Consider the following 20,921-nt stretch of genomic DNA (forward strand, 5'->3'; position numbering starts at 1 on the left):
ATATATATATATATATATATATATATATATATATATATATATATATATATATTATATATAATATATATCTATATATATATGTGTGTGTGTGTCTCTCTCACTCTCTGTCAGTTTCTGTCTGTCTCTGTTTCTGTCTCTGTCTGTCTCTCTGTCTTTGTCATTGGATTACTGAGCTATGCAGCAAAGATGCGGCGTCAACACAGTTATCACTTATGTATTTCGTGTACGAGATATCGACCGAAAATCCATAGCCCCTCAGCCACAGGTGATAAGACTGCAAAACAGCTGTGCATGAGTCATCAAGTCATATCATGATGATGATAAATAAAAGTATGCACGCTCCCAGTACATAAAAAACATTCAATTTTGAAATAAATACAGACAAGTGGTTGTCGGACACTCGGACACCCCAATTGTCATAGTTTCCGATTCTTATTTTACAACATCTTTTATTGTCGTTTACTATTATGTGCCTGAATCCTTGTTGAAATGTAGTTCAAGTCTCATATTTACCAGTACATAGTTTTTATTTTACATTTACTTTTTTTTGTACATTTCAGTAGACTACATAGTATAGAAATTCACCTCGTCGTGTGAATTTGAGACACATTATTTGGAAATGTTGGTTACCGTGTGAATATTTCAGACGACTTGTGTACAAGTTTACAACATACCTCATTTACGACAGATATTCAGGTACTGCTGTGTACCTTTTGTATATTTCAGACGATTAGTAGAGTTCTTTACGACATCCACTGAATTTGCGACACGTATTCCGAAAATGTTGGCCCAAATGCCAAAAAGATCACTTTTTGCTGAGACACGCGCCGACGTGCGACACCATTTCCTTTGGACAGTCATACAACAGCAACCAGTCGACTTGACCTCTCTCAGAAGCAGCACGATACCAGATCACACCCGTTGTCTTGTGCGTGTCGTAGGTTGAGTGTTGCCCTTGTATATAAAACTTAGGTCTCATAGTGAGTAGTAGGCCTGTTATTGTCTGTTCCCGTACAAACTTGCACAACCTGGAGCGTGCATGCAGGCTACCCATCGGCCAGCAGATTTCAGCGACTTGAAAAAGTGCATTTGTATATGCATGTATCTATAGATAGATAGATATATACACATCGAAGTGTAATATACGTATTTGAGAAGGCGTTGTATACAGAGAATTACACACCTTAGTTGATTACTGTCACTGTACAATGGCTCACGGATACAGTGCCGAGAATCCGGCACCACTACAAGACAGCGAAGCGGATAGAAGTAGTAGTGTAGATACACAAGTAACGACCACAGATAGTACGAATAGTAATATAGATGTACTTATAGAGAGTTCATATATTGTTAGTAACCGAATGGCAGATGCCAGTTCTGTGGCTCCTTTCACCCCCACCGCCGTTCTAAAAGGTGGGTCTATGAGTGAGATTATATATTTTTGGAGAAGTGTATATCCGTATGTTATATTGTTAGTTAATTCAGAGTCGATGCGTGTATATGTGACAGTGATGAGCAACTGGAATATTGATGTGAATGTCTACATGTGTATTTGTGTCTGTATGTGACATTGTCGAGTGTCTAGATACCTATATGTATTTGCACGGAATAAGCCGACATATGCAGAGTTTGGACGTGTGTATACTCGAAGGTAGGCACGTGAGTGAATACGCGGTTGTAACAGAAATAATTCTCTGGAATATTATATATATATATATATATATATGTGTGTGTGTGTGTGTGTGTGTGCGAGTGTGTGTGTGTGTATATATATATGTGTGTGTTTGTTTGTATATATATATATGTGTGTTTGTTTGTATATATATATATATATAGCACCCATGTGTAAATTTGAATTCATATTTACATATGTGTGCACACATAGATAAAAACACATCGGTTTTTAAATATGTATTTCTGCATTTATAGTATCGGATTGAATTTGTGTATGTATGTATACACACAAAGTCTTACATCAGACAATATATATATATATATATATATATATATGCACGTGTGTGGGTGCTTATGTGGGTGCAGTGTGTATGTTTCACTATATATATATGCATATTCATATATGCCCATCTATATTTCTACAAATTCTTTTATGGAGAGGTGAGGCGCGTGTGCGTACATTTCTTTGACCTCTGAATATCTACATTTATATTTATATATGTAACCTTATACACCCATCTGAGACATGTTCAGAATATACAAGAAGGTATGTACAGGAATGGACACGTGAATGTATATAAACGTATTTTTACATGTACGTATGTGTGGCTATGAACATACATATGTCCTGATGTTCAATCTAGAGTTTTATGTTTGACTGCACATGCATATGCATCTGTCAATATAATTGCCTATCACGAACTTATTGAGTGTATCTCCTTATATAACACGATTAAATAAGTGTTAGTTTGTGTAAATATCATATACCAAGTCGTAGCTGGATATCCACGAAAATCTAAGGCCATTAATGTGCTTCACGTGAGAATACTTTTTGAAACCCTCGATACATATGAATTTATTAAACTATATGTTAATGTTTATGTTTGTGTAAGTATATCGCCTACAAACACAAAGTATGGAAATGGTTGATATATATGTGGTATGTGAATGAAAACGTTCGTGTGCTCATTTCAAGTATGTATGCTTCAGGGTAACAGTATAATTCAGGCATCCTTGTATAGTAAACATATTTACATGTTTTCATGTGGACGCCTAAGTAATATATAAGTGTGCGCTATGATCGATATGTGCCCAGAGATGTGTATGTGCTTTCCTGGATATAGACACAAATGTGTATAGCATTTAAATAGGCAACCACGGTGTGTGTGTCAAATTGAGGTATCTGTTTCTTATGCATAGGTCTCGAGGTGTATGTTCACTCACATAAATTAACACAAATCACTATTATAAGTATCTAAATATAAACGCCTTTCGAATTGTTTGTAAATGTGCCTCTTTTATGCCATATACACATACACATACTTATAACGCTATGAACTTCTCGAATATTCGTTCAATACTTTTTTCCAACTCGTATACACACCATATCTGAAATCGTTTTATAAGGGACGAATAAATCCCGCAACTGTTACTATAGAGTTTCTGGTATGTCAGTCGTCTATGCACATCTACACGTCATAGTCACATTTAGTAATTCTCACATATGCAGGCAGATACGCTTTTTGTCCTGAATAACCCTATGCAACCATTTATCTCAGAGTTGTCCCCCAATATTTAATATACATTTTGCGATGTTACGTGTGAAAGCATTTGTAGGCATGCTTCTATATTTGTTCTAAGATCAAATATGTGTGTGCCTTATATACATAGGCTTCTATGTTTGTTCTACGATCGAGTATGTGTGTGCCATATATACACATGCTTCTATATTTGTTCTACGATCGAACATATGTGTGCCTTATATAAACATGCTTGTAAATTTGTTCTAAGATCGAATATGTATGTCCCATATATACACATGCTTCTACATCTGTTCTGACATCGAGCATAGTGAAGAAATGAGTTCCGCCCCGCGAGCCATACACATGCAGTTGCAAGTGTGGCTGTGTATAACTATTAAACCACAGATACTCAGAACCCAAGGGACTTGCTCCCATCACATGTGTGTTTGCGCTTGTCGCCTGAATATGTGTTGTACACACTTGCGCATCTCGTTATTAACGCCTATGAACATAACGTTTATCCATACATTCACGAACACATCGCGGTTTTTTGTCTTGAGAACCGAGTATGTACTCACCTAGCCATAGATCAGCCCGATAGTGCCTACATTGACACAACTATCCCTCTCTAACATCACAACTATACAACGCTAGCGCGAGCTAATGCCACAGCCACACAACCCAGAAGTACGACTGTCAAATAACCGATGCATATGGTGGTCTGTTGTTTTCGGCCAACTCGCTACTTATAACTCCTTTTGTTTCGTATCACCTGTATATATGTGTGTATATATATATATATATAGCCGATGTAAATTTCGAACTATCTTGCGGTCGTATGTATACATATTCATATCAGCCCGTAGTTCTCTGACACTCTCCAATCTGTGACTTACCCTTCTAGTTTACAGCTATCACATTGTGTTTCCTATTGACACATGTCTCTTTCCTACAAGACATCTGTGATTCTTTTCTATCTATATATATGTGTGTATGTGTGTGTATACATACATGCATATTTACTTGCTATCTTATTTATATGGGCCCCGCCAATAATACCATACGTCCCTTCACATCCACAGAGAATGCCATCCGCGACGCCCTTCAAAGGCAACTGGAGTACTACTTTTCGCTCGAGAACCTCAAACAAGACCCGTACCTTGTGTCGCAAATGAACTCGGATCAGTTTGTACTGATCTCCACGGTGGCCAGCTTCAAGTTAGTGCGCTCGCTGACCGAGGATGTGGGTCTGATCACCTCTGTATTGCAAGCGTCCGAAATGGTCGAGGTAAGCGCAGGGCAACAGGATGGTGTATCGACCAATACTGAGACGTAGTATGATACACTGTAGTAGCTATGTGCATAGGCCTATGTTTATACGTGTTCTTGTAGATAGTAGATATATAGAAGCGGTAAGTCTGTAATTATTTTTTATTCATACCTCTCTGATGTCACAGATACCTACAGCTCAACGACATACTCGGCAAAGTGCGTCCAGTGCACTCGCTCAAACAAACAACCATCATCATCCGCCGCACTGTACCTATTTATAGATTGCTGATATCTATAAATAGCTCTCTGATGTCACTCCTACCTACAGCTCAACGACACCCTCGACAAAGTGCGTCCAGTGCACTCGCTCAAACGCACAACCATCATCATCAGCCACACTGTATCTATTCATAGATTGCTGATATCTATTAATAACTCTCTGATGTCACACCTACCTACAGCTCAACGACACCCTCGACAAAGTGCGTCCAGTGCACTCGCTCAAACGCACAACTATCATCATCCGCGACACGCCGGAGGGGACGAAAGAGGACGATGTCCTGGAGATCTTCAAACGGGACAGCACCTGTCCTCTTCCCACAGGAGTTAGGGCCGATATAGGAAACACCTGGTTTGTGACTTTCGACAATGAGGAGAGTACCCGGGGAGCCCTGTTCTCCATTCGAGATATGAAGATTAGGGTATGTACGACGGCGTGTGTTTAGTTCAGTATGACGGCCGACTGTCAGTTGGGTGTGTATGTATATCGGTAGCCACCCGCCTTATAGCCGACTATCGCTAATAAGGCCACATTACGTTTGTTGGTATTGTTGGTATGGTAGTCACTTTGCAAGCAACTGTCATTTTACCAGCTGCGTTGGTGGGTAGGTACCTCGATTGCTATTCTCGGCGATGGTGTGCCCATTCTTTGGGCGACGTTCACCAATCAGGATTAGCCACTGCGTCTAGGTGTAGATACCACAGCTGATTCCGTGGGTCCTACATTTGGTAAAGGAGATGTGTTTAACTTGTAGTGTCTTATTCCGATTGTAGCGTGACGCGCCCGTTGTGTTTCGTACCAGTATATATGCTGTCTGCCTTTTACTTACGCTTTACATGGTTCGTTTGAACATGTATAATGCTTGCGTACTGTTGTATTGTATGTGAGTCGGATACTCACCCATCGCAATCTTTACCTACGCCGACCTCTCCACCGCACAGGAAGCTCCTATTAAGGCCCGCATCAAGTCCGAAAACCTCCTCCGCAGTACCGGCTTTGCCCCCAATAGTATGGAGGTGCCCATATTAGGAATGGACGGCCAGTTCCACATGGGCATGATGCCGATGCATATGCCGCAGATGGGTGTGGGCAAGGACAGCAAGTACGCGGAAGTCTACACAGACAACGCGGAGATGTACTCGGCCGACATGTACTACCAGCAGCCCATGTACTACCCTGGATGGATGCCCCAGTACTACCCTGGCAACGGCATGGTTCCGCAGTATCAGCAGGTATGTATATATATAGTATTGTTTGTGTGTGTGTGTTTGCGAACTAGATTCTGTGATATATTAGATATGGTTAGGTTGGTATGGCTGATTTTATCAATAATGTCTCGTGGCCAAGGCGCTAACTACATTGCACAACTGATCCCACAGCCCTACGCACACATGAACAACGGCGACCCACGACGCCACTCGCAACACTCAAGCAACGGCTACCCACGAGGTGGCCGTCGCCATAGCAACCGGGAATGGCATCAAAATCAGAAGAAGTATCAACACACCAAGGAGGGATCTGAGCATGCACACCAACACGCGTATACGCAAGACACAGACAACGACGGGGAGACGAGAGGTGGCGCAGAGGATGAGGCCGGTGATATGCAGCACGAGTACGGTGACCATGGCAACGCATACGCGAACGGGGGCTATGGCAGTGCTAAGCAACGGAAGACACACCCACAGTACGATGGGTACGCACACTCAGGGACGCCGCACGGGGCAGCGGGCAACGGAGACATTGGAGTGGGCGAGAACGGTGTGAATGGAGGTGGTGCTAACGGAGCCAATGGTGATGCCGGTGGTAACCCGAGGCATTCGCACAGCCACGGAGGCACACACCGGGAAGGGGGCCGCAGGCACCACAAGAACCACAAGAATGGGGGTTACCATAGCAACGGCAGTCACGGTGGCGATGGCAACCACCACCGTAACCACAACTACAAGAACCACACGCACCGAAACGGCAATCAGCATCATAACTCACACCAACACAATAACAACAAGGCAAACGCTGCGGCTAGCAAACCAGCGTCCTTCGACACGAACAGTTTTCCGCCCCTGTCCGGCGATGGGAAATGCGCAGACAATTCGGAACCAATCAAATCCACCCAACCCTCGAGCACCACTTCGACAGCCAATAAACTTGCTGATATTGTGAAAGCAAGTATTGACAGCCAATCAAAAGCCCCCGTTGCTTCTGCGAATGCCACTCCGGCACAGCGCAAACAGACACAGAAGAAAGGCGCCAATGCCACTACAGCGTAAGCGTGTTCTAGGGTTTCCCTACAATTAATCACAAATGTGTATATATGTGTGTATGTTTGTTTTTACGAGTCAGGTATCTGTTATGTGGTTTACAGTCACCGAGCAAAGGCACGCCTTCTGTTACATCTTATGTGCAGCCTAGAAGTTCCATGGTGGTGTGTGCATCAGCACTGGCCAAGTAATGGTCGTCAATGACTGCGTCACGCAATCACACATCGAAGAAGAAAGCAGAGCACATTGCAAGTGTGCACGCAATGTATATTATATTATATATGTGTATGTATGTATACGTATAGGCAACTAGGAATATTCCATGCTTGGTACTAAGAACTATCAATTGAGTAAATTAAACCTGGTTTAGTATTTTATATATTTATTGCGGATTTTCGAATCCCTATTTTTATATAGTACGAAGCTGGTTTAAGAGCTTCTGTAGTCAGAATTGGTATGAATCAACACATAAAAGTAGCTGCGATCTGCATCTATATACCTTTGTTGGCAATGATAAACCACCTTGAGCCCGGATTCAGTACCAAAAAATGTTTTTTATCTATATATATCACACACTGTATATCATATCATACATTCAGTACGAAGTACGTTTCAAATAATTGCACAGGCTTGTTCAGTATTCGACGGTGCATGCACGTTCCCAGTCTGTTTTCACATCTTGCGTATCAACGTACACGTGCTCATGTGTGCATTGGTATACATGTATTAGGAACCGAACCAGCCCCAAAGACGAACACACCGGCAAGCACACTAAGAAGGATGCGAGCGCTTCCTCGGACCAAACCAGCACTGATACCGGCACTGCCAGTGACGCAATAACGTATGCATTGAGTTATTTGTATATCTAAATGTGCATATACTTATGCACATACATATTATTATTCTGTGGGTCTTTGGCCGAGGCTTCTAGTATATGGCATAGGTAGGAGCACTGTAACCTTGGAAGCAGCTAGTGTGTATATTGATAACCTTGAAAGCAGCTAGTGTGTATATTGATAACCTTGGAAGTTGCTAGTGTGTATTTTGATAACCTTGAGAGTAGCTAGTGTGTATATTGGGGACTGTTTGTACTATGTTTGCTATCCACATGGTCTCCACATTTATTTATTTATTTATTTTTTGCTTCCGTGTGGTATAAAAGTTTGCACGGATCGCGCTCTGTGTCAAGACGTAAGTATTGTGAAATGTGGCCTATATGTATAATTCATACGTAAACAGACCGGTATAATTGAATATATTATACGCCCATACTATATATATATATTTACATGGACGTGTATGTTACCGTTCGTAGCATGTGTATTAATATGTTGGAAACTTGCCATCATACTGGTGCACGCCTTGTCATTCATAAATGTACTCACACGCGTTTAGGAAACAAACAACATCGGCAACTGCCGCGAATAAGAACCCGGCATCGCTCTCGGACGCCAACCCTAAAGCTGCTGTAAGCACCAGTGCGACGACACCTGCACCTGTCCTTAAAATTTTGGACACGTCCAGCCCCATAAAACCGGACACTCCGGGTACACAAGAGGACCTATCGGGAGGTGCGAAGAAAACTAGTTGGGCTCAGATGATGAAGTCCGCCTCCGCCGTTCCCATGGCAACCACAGGAGCACCCTTGAGTGTAAATGAGACACACACTGCCCCCGCATCACCCACTGTATGTTGCGTGCAGATGTGTTGGAATGTGCTCGTCGCGCGTGTCGGTGACTGTGTGCATTGATCGGAATGTGCCGTTGGAATTCACTGTGTGATAGAATGGATCTACTTCATAATGCTTTGTACAAATATCAAATGTATGTAAGTACGTACATAGACAAATATTACAGATCCTGACTCATATATTATTACTATTTTGAACCTGCTAGTGTTGGTGTATGAATATGAAGTTATATATATATGCTTGGCGAATGCGCATGCACATCGCTATCGCTATCGCTACCACCTATATTTACTACAAGTAGTAAATATGTACTCGAAGGTATACACTCTCGGTTTCCATGTATTAACTTTGTGGTGCATATATAGGTGTGTTGGGCGTAGCCTTTGTTCGTCTATAAGCTCGATATCTATACACGGAACTTGTTGAAATCTATAGGTATTTCAGCAAGTTTAATTATCAACTTCTGTACTTACATCCTTTCTAATATCTCTATCTCTAAATATATATGTATGTATATATATATAGAGGTGTATATATACATATGTGTGTGTATGTATATATATATATTTATACTATTGGGGCATCCCAGACTCTTGTGCTTTGTTGGCAATATGAACTGATACGTAATTACTTGTTCTGTCCAATCTGTTCCTCAGAAACCAGTAACCCCAAAGAAGCACTCGGCTTCTTCCCCAAAGCCAAAGCGCAACCACTATCGACAGGTACAGTACATACGTTCCCACAGGCCCATCCACGTTGTACGCATGCCAACTTGATTGTTACACCTGCATTGGTAGCAGATGGCTCGCCAATGCCCAACTAGTCGTTTTGTTGTACTAGTCTGCTACTATTATCCAGACATGCTTATTATCTATGGCAGATCAGACTATTCTTGGAGGCGATTGTCCTATGTATGTATGGTCATAGAGCATAGGGCTTTAAACCCTAAACCCATAAGAAGTGATACACTTTAGAAGACACGCTAACGATGTGGGTGTGGGCGGCTACACTTCTGCACTTAACTTAGTTGAGTAGTCAAGTGGTTTGTCATTGATGCAGTGATTAACGCTGACTTGCTGGATTCCTCACGTACACTCCTAAGACGTATGCGCGGGTATCGCTCTTTTGTTTAATGGTACATGGGTGTTGTCCGCTGCCCGAGCTCCACCGGCATGCGCTTGTAGCTATGCCCTGTGTAATGTACGCATCACTTGGGAGTGGTTGATCGCAATGGTCTGCATGCACATGCATCGTAAATCGTTCCTGCTTCATAACATCATCGTGCGCTATACATACAACATTGAGACGACCTCCCTTGCACCTACCTGCCCCATGCTACCAATAGAATGGTGACCGCAGGAAGGACCACCACTCCAATTACAAAAAGGACAAAACTCCCCAGGCCATTCGTCGAGATGAGTGAGTGAGAGGGACCACTTCCTCGCTTCTCCGTATCGGTTCGCTGGGAAATGGTTCAATTCCAAACAATCCAGCCTATTCCGCGAGGATCTTGCACTGCATATCGACTCGGTATCAGACAAACGCCCGTATTTTGGCAGAAATGCAGACCCCCAAGCAGCTGGTTTTTCCACCGTCTCTCCATCCCTTGCCGGGTTGCACTCGCGGTGCTTCGTCTCATCAGTACACACCGGCTGGATAGCTCGTATTATGTAGCACTGCGAATAGACGTGTCTCTTGATGCCTGACCAATTAGCTTCGGGCGAGCGATAACTGAGGCCGAGGTCTGGTTCGCGTTGTATGTACCATCGCATCACGTGCTCACACCAAGCGTGACCATGGTAGGTATATATGATATGCCCGTGGGCTGTTCAGGTGTTGGATAGGGAGGTGGGAATTGGCTTGTACTGTGATACGTGGGGAAGTAAGCAATGGACTAATCGCGGATGTGGTACAAATACTGCCGGGCCGGGTTGGAATCGCGCCAGCTTGTGGTTAGTTCAGCACCACTACTACCAGTGAGGGGCGCACGGTCCATGCACTCTGGCCATCACGATACATGCACAAACAAACCATTGAGAGGTATTCTAACGCACAAAGCAGTGAACAAGTCGTATCCGCACAAGCGATATCGTTAACAAAACTTTGTCACGTACATCGGCCAGAGAGTATTCGGTGAGATATACGCATGGGCCACTTCGCTGTAGTGCGCTGTTGATCGTTGTCGTGGAGAGCAATTTGAAACGCGTTCACTAAGCAAGTACAAGGGCTTCAATCTGGTTCCTGTATAGAACAGTTGCTGGATGGTATTGTTGAGACACGACCCCACAAACACATGTGGCAGCACTATGATTGTAATGTCACTTCCACAGACAATCCGACATGTGAGAGCACAAGTGTGTAAATTCGAGATGAATCGAATACAACACTGGCGGATCTGAAGAGAGGACAAGAATTTTGGGTAGAGATCTTCGAGCTGGTGTGGCTACTGGTGTATGGTGCGAGATACTAAATACCAGAATGTATGGAAGAGGCAAGCCTGAAAGGAGGTACAAGCTGCTGGTGAAACGCATGCCATTAAACGCGTGTCTCGAACTGGAAAGGAAAATTTTATATATACATCTATAATATATATATATATATATATCAGAGGAATAAAGCAAGTGTATGTTTGTCGATCTGGTCAGATTTATTCGAACCCAAAATTATTTTGCAGACCCTATTCCCATCTCATATAGCATTCGGAAGAGTTTTTGTTGTGATGTAGACCATTTCGTTGGTGCAAATCACTCGATACATGGTTTGCATGCGGAATGAAATATTTTTATTGGATAAGACAAATAGTTTCCAAGAATACTGAACGTTCTTTGTGGATGTGAATCACGACGACAAGATATTAGCAGTATAAGAAGCATTCCTAATCTTCAAGAATGAATACAAGACACGGCAACGGCTCTGTTCCATAGTACACCTAGTGAGGGTATGTTGAACCCAGACCAAGATACAAGTGTGCATCATTTCATACATGTTCTGTCGACGGTTCTCAAGTGGCCTGTGATCGAGGCTATCAACAAGGAGGATCAGCACTATCAAAACCAAGTCCATATTTATTGTCCCGGAATTGATCTGTACGAAATTGAGGTGTAGCAAATAAAAGCGAGAAAGTTTTCGGTGTTTTTTGGTAGCCTCAGCTCGATGTGCACACAGGAGTATAACGATGGTCACGCGTGCAGGGATACCATAAAGCGAGAACTACGGTGGCATGTATTCAACGTCTTATTATTGTGTAATCACATGCAGCATTGCAAAGTAGTAGTACATATTAGTTTGTCGAAACGTACATCGTAGGAAGTATCGGTTCTCAAGTAGACTTCTCAACAAAGAGGATGGTATGATCAAGGGCAATGTTCTATCCAATTATGTTGTTCAGTGTTTTTGGTAATGCTCGAACTCGGTTTCGTTACAAACAAGTATTTATTTATAAGTAAATAAAGATTTCGAACCTATATATTTACAGGCTACACGTAAAACTCTTTAAAAGTATACCTTTTTGTGTGTTTTTCTTTTTTTTTTAATTGTTTTAGGGTTTTACATTTTATTTTGAAATGCAGTTTGTAAGTGGTGTAAAAAAATATTGGATTTTAGGGGTTTTATAAATTTCTCGGCCGTTATGGGGATTGGGGCTTATATTTAGTTGTCACTTATCAGTTATCAGGCCTAGTAATTTTTTTAGTAAAAAAGGATTTAGCATACACCTTAGAATTTTGTCTTTAAAAAATGGATACATTAGATTGGTAAAGAATATAACAATATCGCTCCATTAGTAAAAACTCCATGGCCCTCTGGAATCTGGATTGAGGAGTCTCCGTCCTCCGAGCAAAAATTGCAATTCCCTGGAGAGTAGAGACTGGAGAGAAGACCTCATTACGTTTAGCCTTCCAACATTTTGAAGTCTGGAGAACGTTTAAATTTTTCGTGGCAAACAGTGGCCCCAAAATTAATATGAGGTCCAATATCCAGGTATTAGTATTTGTCCTCCCATAGACGGCCACGGCGCCACCTGTACCACCCTGCCACTGTCATGAGTGTCGGTTAACCCGCCAAACATAGGGAAGGAATCGTGATTATGGTCAGTCAACAGTCATCGCTTTTATATTTACAACTGCTTGCAAAATGCAAATCTGGCGTCTGGCTATGCTTACACCTTACGAACGGCTGACTACCGTGCTAATGACAGCTTTAATGCTAGTAGGTCGTGTGTGTGGTCGCTCACTTCTCCACTGTTATCACAATCACTCAACATTGACAAAAATACCCTATTTCGCCGCGCCGGGGCAATAGAAAGAAGGTGTATAAAGACGAGTGGTTTAACCTTGTACGGTAGCTTAGCTCTAATCCTCTTGAGTTCTTTATCGAGTATCTTTTCGCTGGAATTACGTCTATAGGCGGTGTGCGGATGGATGTACCTCGACATCACTATCACTTTCAGTCGTTAGATAGACACTCTTTAAACTGTTAAGGGTTATTCACATATTAACAGCCAGAAAGGCTTATATATGCTAAGAGAAGTGTGTACTTATGGTGTTGAACTGTTGATACTTGACTGTGCACAAGCATGTCGGTCAACTTGGTCAAGCTCGAGCTGTTATGTGTGCATTGTGCAATTTCAGTAATGAGTGTGTCGGTTCGATCCGTTGACTGTTGGGATCAGCCGTCGGTCATCACTTTTTGACCCCATTAGTGGATTGCTCGCTCTATGGCCCAATTTTTCATTATAGGTGTATTATCCAGGTCGAGTGTGAGAAAAATAAATATCAGACCAAGATATATGCATATAGCGTTGCAACACTTTGAAATCGAAACGTATGTGGCATATGCTAACGTATTGTCTGCTGGAGAGTGATGAGACAAGTCATTTTTCGAGAGACTTTTCATAAACAGGGAGGGCCATGAAAACTCGCCAGGCCTAAAAGTAAAAAGGCCAAAGGGACTTTTAGCAATATAATTTTAGACTTTACTTAGCATACACCTTAGAATTACGTCATTTAAATTCTGATACATTGATTGGTAAAGTCTAAATAATACATATAACAATATCGCTCCTATAGTACAAAGTGAACAAACTCGCCGGCTGCCTAGGGCTGCTGAGTGCTGACTCTGAGCTACTAAAGCTACACAAAAAGCCCTAAGGATTCAGCAATGTTAGACTTTTAGCGTCTGCTTAGCATAATGCATACACAGAAATGCGTCTTTTAGAATTCTGATACATTGATTGGCTTTAGGGTTTAGAGTAAAACCCTAAACCCTAAACCCTAAGACTAGAAGGAATATATTTAAAGAAGACATTAGTGGCTTAGAGAGAGTTAATATTTACATCCAATGAAATCACTCCCGATTTCGGAGTATTGTTTTACTCTCTAAAACCCAAAGTATTTATAAACCCTTCGTATTTTCTTTTCTGACTCTCAAAACCATTTTGGCCACACTTTGAAAAGTGCCGCGTTTCAAAACTCGTAGCAAAACAAAACAAAACAAAAACTCGTTGAGTAACTCGTTTACTGCGATTTGAAACTCGTTCCTCACCAAAAAAAACTCGGTGCTATAACTCATTCAATTTCCAAACAAGATCAAAACTTTTCAAACAATTTGATAACTGTACATTTGTGCTTTCGTTTTGTTTGTTTTTTTAAATAAAAATAAACAAAAGCAATATATATAAACTGTGCATACATACTAAATAGTAAATACATATGTAAATACTTGATATGATTCTATATATATAAATTATCCAAATCCGCACATATTGTTTATTTTTTTAGAATGCTAAATATGTACATAAATATTTTATAGCCGTATTGACACTGCCATCATGATGATGATGTAAATACAACTTCATCTTTTACAATACATTATTTTTTTAGTAAAAACGTACATATGTACATTTGTACTTCACACATATTTGTTGTAATAATAAAAATACATAAATAAATAGTTGCACTTCGAGTCTTGAGACTTCAGTCTGATTCAGACTTCTTGAGAGTTGAGTCACTTGAGACTCCAGGAATTGGGAGTCCGGACTCCGGAAAGTTGCGTCCTGAGAGTTTTGTTGCCTTGAGACCAATTTGCATAGCCTTCTAAATTATAGCCTTATTGTTCTTTTTAGGAGGCTAAGATAATTTACATACCGCTGACGCCTGACTACGGTGAGAAAACTTGAAAAGGCTTGTATCCTGCGACCTTCGCTAATACTTTTATTTATTTGTTTGTTTTTTATACTTAAAATTACAAAGATCAATGTATAAAAATAAATAAAGGTACACACATATGTACTATCTTAGTGTTAAAAAAAATCTATAGAACAAATATTTACAGCATCACATATCAATAGATTCAAGAACAAACAAAAAAAACCCCTGGTATTTTATTTCAGAACAAAAACAGACTCTCTCTACTCTATCTCTCTAGAGAGAGAGTAGAGAGGGCGACTGGGCCCTCGCCCCTGGGGTCTGGAGTCTGGGGCCTGGGGCTGGGGCTGGGTGAATGGGCCATGGACTCCACGCCTCACGGACTGTATGTAAATATCCGTAATATTATATTATAAAAACGGACTCGCCCGTTCTCCCTCTTGTTTTTTTAAAACCCTTCTTTCATTACAGTAAATATTCAGTAAAATAACAGTATTTACAGAGTAAACAGACTATATACAGGGTAAAGACTATGTATTTATCATGCATACTAAATATTTAGTGGCTACGCATCGATTGCATCCCATTGAAGCAATCCATCAAATCTGGTGGTGTGTACGACATGTAATTACTGTGCGAGTTTGATAGTTGTGTGTTAGTATGTTGTGTTCTTGCGCTTTGTGTATCTAAAACATTATTAGAAGTATCGAAATTCCTATGTTCGAGATTCTGTACATGCGCATGTTCATGCAATGTAGGTAATGTCCTTGTGTAGGAATGTTGATTCCTGTGTTGGTTACACCTTACCGTATCCGGTGAAGGGTTCCCTACTTCTGATGGATTGCCTGCCATGTTAACTAATGCTAACTATCTAAACGACTGTTTACAGTACTATTACACTTAGGTTACATATAGCTAGTAGTAAGGTTGTGTGTGTTTGTTGGAATTGCTGTGTTTGAATGATTGCTGTGCAGCGAGTTTTCGACGGATTGCCATGTTTCGCATATCGTTTTCGGCTATAATTTTTCTGTCTTTCATTTGCGACATAGAGCATAGGCCTAAGACATTTCTAGAAAAGCGTCAAAATCCTACGATTCGTAGGATTTAAAAATATATATATATTTATATATAATTTAGGGCCAAATTTTTGAAAATCCTACGATTCGTAGGATTTCTCAGTACTAGTGATATATACAGCCCATATACTTCTAAAAGAATAATAAAAATTATAAAATAAATAAACAGTATATGAATGTCATTATACGGCACTGGTGACAATAAAATTATTAACCATATCAGGCCAAGTTTCCTACCATTCTCATGCTTTTTCGAGTTTACTTTGCTTTTTTATAGATGTAATTAGCGTGATTTTAGCCCATTTATTGCACTTGTTGTATTAGTTCATTGTCGGCCTAAGAGGAGAGGTCGACGTATGTTAGACACGAATAGTGTCAACTGTAAAACCATGGGCGAATCCGAAGTAATAGCTAAGACAGAGGACACCTATATACATGTGTCTAACTGCTAACACATGTCAAGCCCTTAAGACCGACAAGGACCTAACATAAGTGCAACAAATGGGTTGTATGCGTGCTACAATACCTAAAATTTAAGTCGAGCGCTTTCAGCCCACAGATAACAAACAACCCGGCAGAAAACAAACACATCTCACAAGTGCTTAAAATCACGCTAATTACATTAATACACCTATATTTAAGCAAATTAAACTCGAAAAAGTACAAGTATCGTGAGGCGGTTAATACTTTTATTGTCACCAGTGCCGTATAAAGACATTCGCTGAGAGTAGGCCCTGGCGGCTGGCGCCCTGCCGCCGCCCTGGGGCTGGGGCGCTGGGCCCCTGCCCCCTGGCCTGGCCCTGTTGACTGTCTGTTGTTGTTTGTTTTTTTTAAATAACTTGTATGGTGCAGTACATCCCACAGTTGCCTTAAGAAATTTTAAAAGATAGTCAGCCAAACGACCCCTCCTGCCTCGACCCATGGAGCACGAAATAATAACCCGATTCGAAATCGAGAGTTTGATGGCGGAAAATGCTCAGGGAGACCAGATCTGAAATATCACCCTGACACATTTTTGATATTGCACCTGTTTCAAAACCTGATTCTGACTGATTTGGAAAATATTGGCCGTTTTTTCAGTATTTACCCTTCCAGTACGAATTTTGGACTTTTGAGGCCAGAAATCGACATGCCCGGTCATTTATGAGATCTGTCGAACTGTCAAAATATTAATATTGGTATTCCTTCAGGTCGAAATTTTATTTATGTGTGTGACATGCACATTAACGCTATCCTTGAGTTCAGTGCAGCAATCACAGTAGTATTGATATTAAGCTCAGTGCAGCCCAGTAGAATTGATATTACATATGCGTATTTCTCCCGAAGTTCCATTGCGAGTGCAACACCATCGAGCGATATTGGGGCCGAGCCAAATTTGAGGTGCGAGAAAAATGCGATGATACGTGGGCAGGCCTTCAAAAACATGTCATCGAAGCTCTGAACAATGTTAAACTGGATACAATTAGATGCTTTGTGAGGGGTACCTGTCGTTACCTCGTTTGCTATGGTAAGGGTCTTACTCTGCAACTTGCAGCGTTTTCGAAAAAGAAATATACGTCTCATCGGCGTGTACCTGAGAATGTATATGAAATAGTCACTGCCGAGATGGCTAATAAGAAATGAGCCAGCAGAAGTTCAAGTACTGTTTTATTTTTTACTATAACCTGGAGACAGCTTTAATTAAAACATCATCCATTCGGTATGGACAGATCTCGTATTGGAACAGATTATCTTTTCTGTACGAAAGACTTCTATTTTTTTTAAAAGACATAGGGTAATCAGTTCTGAGACATGTGGCCAGGGGCAGTGTCAATATTGGCCACCCCAGGTGGATATATTGGCCGCCCCAGGTCCATATATTGGCCGCTCCAAAAATGGCTGAATTTTTTTATGGCAGTTTCTAATTTGCGAAATTTATTTTTTTCGGTGAGAAATTCGGGGGGGGTTTTTTTAAACATTTGGCCGACTATCTGAAGGCAACTGTACCATACTGTACATATTTATGTATCCAAATTACAAACCAATCAGTCAGTTGTCACTACTTATTTATTTATATACTTATTTATACAATATTTATTATATATAAAACAAACACGTACGCCCAAGTCCAAACTTCCCAGTTCCCATTCAAATTTAATCCAAACTTGCAGTATAAATATTTATTTATTTAAAAATAAAAGATAACCAGTACATATTTTTTGTTTTTTTGTTTTTGAAAAACTATATTGTAATCCATAAAGTATTTTTTTCACTTTTACAGTTCCCACAAGTCCACTCTATATATATATAAATATAGTATTGTAGTCTTCTCATTGCGAGTACGTCAGTAGTAAAAGTATGTACTGAGTACGGGGCACTACGGAGTACTGGTTTGCGCCTTGCGGAGTGCCTCAAAAGTACATGCTTGGCTTCTTGCTGACTTGCTCGGCATTTAAGTAAATACCATCGAGAGCCTGAGAGGTTTCGAAGAATCAAGTCGAAGAAGAAGCTTAGCCGTCTAAATTAAATCAGAAAAAGCAATGATATTTTTAGCAAAATAAAACATTTGTTTTTAACAAAAAATGGAAAGAGTGAATGACACAAGAGGCTATCACTTATCCGTTATTTTAGGCGTATTTATTTTACATACATATCCGACTATTATTTTATACTTCAGTCTTCAGGTCTCAGGACTTTAGGCGTATTTATTTTACATACATATCCGACTATTATTTTATACTTCAGTCTGCAGGTCTCAGGACTTCAGTGACAGACCCCAGTATGACAGACGACTGAGAGTCTGAGACTGCGAGTCTGAGACGAGTCGACGACAGTCTTCACAGGACAATTTGAATTTGAAGCAGACATCTCTTTGTGGGTGTCGGTGATTTCGATTGGAGTTTTCAGCTGCTGTGTATATTGCTTGCTCGTGCTTGCGCAGGGTTTTAATTTCTATTGAGCGTGGTGGGAGTATATTATTAAATTTATTGATTTTTTCAAAATATCTTCAAAATTGCGGAAGTAAATACTAAATACCTGCTTCTTGTTTCATTATCTCTATAGTTTCAAGTTTCAACTGCGAGAGTATGAGATTTCAACGTACATGTATCCATATTCCATAAATACATATATATATGCCCTACGCACTGCGTTTAAGGCTTACAAATGAAATACATAAAATCCGAGAAGACAGAGGAAACAATGACTCCACGGTGTGATAATAGAGATCTCGCGCCACCTACGTCTGGTGTGGCGATCAGTAGTGTCAGTTTGGATTACATGATTCGAGACATAATGCTGCCTATCATATCAGGAGATGTTGAAGGTGAAATTGTCAGTCTAACTCAACAGAAACCCGCTAGAAGCATGACAGTTTTCGAACATCTACTCGGTGACGGCAATCGGTGCGCAATCTGTGCTTTTATGGAAGCTGACTTATCAGGACGCGGTGGAGAAAGGTTGACGGGTCCCTGCGAACATTCACTATCAACTCATATACCTACTGATATACACGTTCCGGCGTTAGACAACCAGATAGGATCTGTCGAACTATTTAGAAAGCGGGCACGGGATATAAAGCCATCTGCCAAGATGTCTATCAAGGAAGCAGTAGCTGGAAGTGGCATGCAAAATCCTAGTCACACTGTTGCATATGAAAATACGCTCTTATGTCATCAAAGTAGTGTGGATGACTATAGACATAGGATACTACGTCGATCTCACACCGGTTCAGATGACAAAGAAAGAAAGTCAGCGCAAATAAGTATCAGAAGTCTAGCGGTCAAAAGTAAAAAATCTGCCGCCTGGAGATGCAGTTTAGGGCAGACGCTGATTCTTGGTGACAGTGGCCTTGATTTGTTGGGGGGGGGGGATGGTAAATCAAGTCAAGTGATAAGCAAGCCATCGCGGCATCCAAATTACCCACGAAAAAAGAGTTTTCTAAAGTCAGTACTTCGTAAAGTTGGACTGTCAACAAAGGTGGTTGGGAATCAAGTCAATCACGCCCGCCGTAGCAGTGTCCCAGGTGGAATACTCTGTAGACAATAGTTTATTTCAAGCTCTATAAAAAAATATTATATAGTTTTTTTTGGCTTTCCACAGTTGGTTTTGAACAAAAACTGTTTATATTCAATAATTTGAGAATGCTGTTGTTGCATATGATTCGATATCTTAAATACGCCAGGATACACCAAGCTTATCATACAGTGGCCCATACTAAAATAGACTGTCACAAAGCTTAAATTTAAGTGGATGTCTATTATTAGGTGTGCATTCAAGCTTGCTACTGAACGGTCAAATCCTAGATTCGTTCTGACATCATCAAAAATTCACAATGTTATTGTACCGACTGGCATAGTATATTTTCAGTGTTCATATCATAGAGAATTACATACACAAATACAACAATTGTATATTTATACTATGAACGTGTTTATATAGTGTTAATAGTAATAATAGGTATGTATACACGTTCAAACACTTTCTTTCAGTGTGTGTAGTTAGTTTAAAATATGACTGGAGCAAAGGCACCAGCTCTTGCTCTGTCCCTCAGCTTAGTGGACAAGTATAGCGAGGGTCAATTAAGTGCTTTCGATAGAAACGATGACGAGGATAGCGAGGGAGGTAGTGAGGAGGAGGCAGGTGGAACGACTGAGTTAGATCCGGAACGGTGCAATATGTTCATATCCATCGATAGTAACAAAGGGTTCGATGCAAAGCTAAAAATTACTGCAATCAGTTCGACAAATATCTTGAACTTGCTGATATAGTGAGCGGATAACACACAGAGTTTAGAAACACCTGTGACCGAGTATACTAAGAATATATATTAGCACAGACAAACAAAAGGCGAGCATGTCTAATACTTTAAGACTAAATTGCGCATGTGATCTGCTGCAAGACTAACGAATACTTTGCATTTATGAATGTATGTATATATGTATATATATATATATATATATATATATATATATATATATATATATATATAGTGTGTGTGTGTGTGTGTGTGTGTGTGTGTTGT

The 20,921-nt window shown here is 40.6% G+C and overlaps 3 protein-coding genes across 3 annotated transcripts; all 3 read left to right on the forward strand.

Annotated features, from left to right (window-relative positions):
• Positions 1–1,208: 1,208 nt before the first annotated feature.
• Positions 1,209–11,325, forward strand: SARC_02739 (hypothetical protein; the record flags this gene model as incomplete). The annotated part of the gene is made up of 9 exons (XM_014303473.1): positions 1,209–1,413; positions 4,280–4,485; positions 4,931–5,170; positions 5,691–5,981; positions 6,129–7,015; positions 7,741–7,851; positions 8,406–8,697; positions 9,357–9,422; positions 10,046–11,325. 9 exons carry the CDS (start codon positions 1,209–1,211, stop codon positions 10,121–10,123), a joined length of 2,376 nt encoding a protein of 791 aa, XP_014158948.1. The 3' UTR covers positions 10,124–11,325.
• A 7,898-nt stretch (positions 11,326–19,223) lies between these two features.
• On the forward strand, positions 19,224–19,813 carry SARC_02740 (hypothetical protein; the record flags this gene model as incomplete). Its single annotated transcript, XM_014303474.1, has 1 exon — positions 19,224–19,813. A coding segment is annotated over one exon (590 nt), but the record flags the coding sequence as incomplete, so codon positions are not given.
• Positions 19,814–20,291: 478 nt separating this feature from the next.
• SARC_02741 (hypothetical protein) lies at positions 20,292–20,667 on the forward strand (the record flags this gene model as incomplete). The annotated part of the gene is made up of 1 exon (XM_014303475.1): positions 20,292–20,667. The coding sequence occupies exon 1, from the start codon at positions 20,410–20,412 to the stop codon at positions 20,665–20,667; it is 258 nt and encodes an 85-aa protein (XP_014158950.1). The 5' UTR covers positions 20,292–20,409.
• Between the last annotated feature and the right edge of the window lie 254 nt (positions 20,668–20,921).

Source organism: Sphaeroforma arctica (assembly GCF_001186125.1).
Source record: "Sphaeroforma arctica JP610 unplaced genomic scaffold supercont1.127, whole genome shotgun sequence".
In the NCBI taxonomy this organism is placed as follows: Eukaryota; class Ichthyosporea; order Ichthyophonida; genus Sphaeroforma; species Sphaeroforma arctica.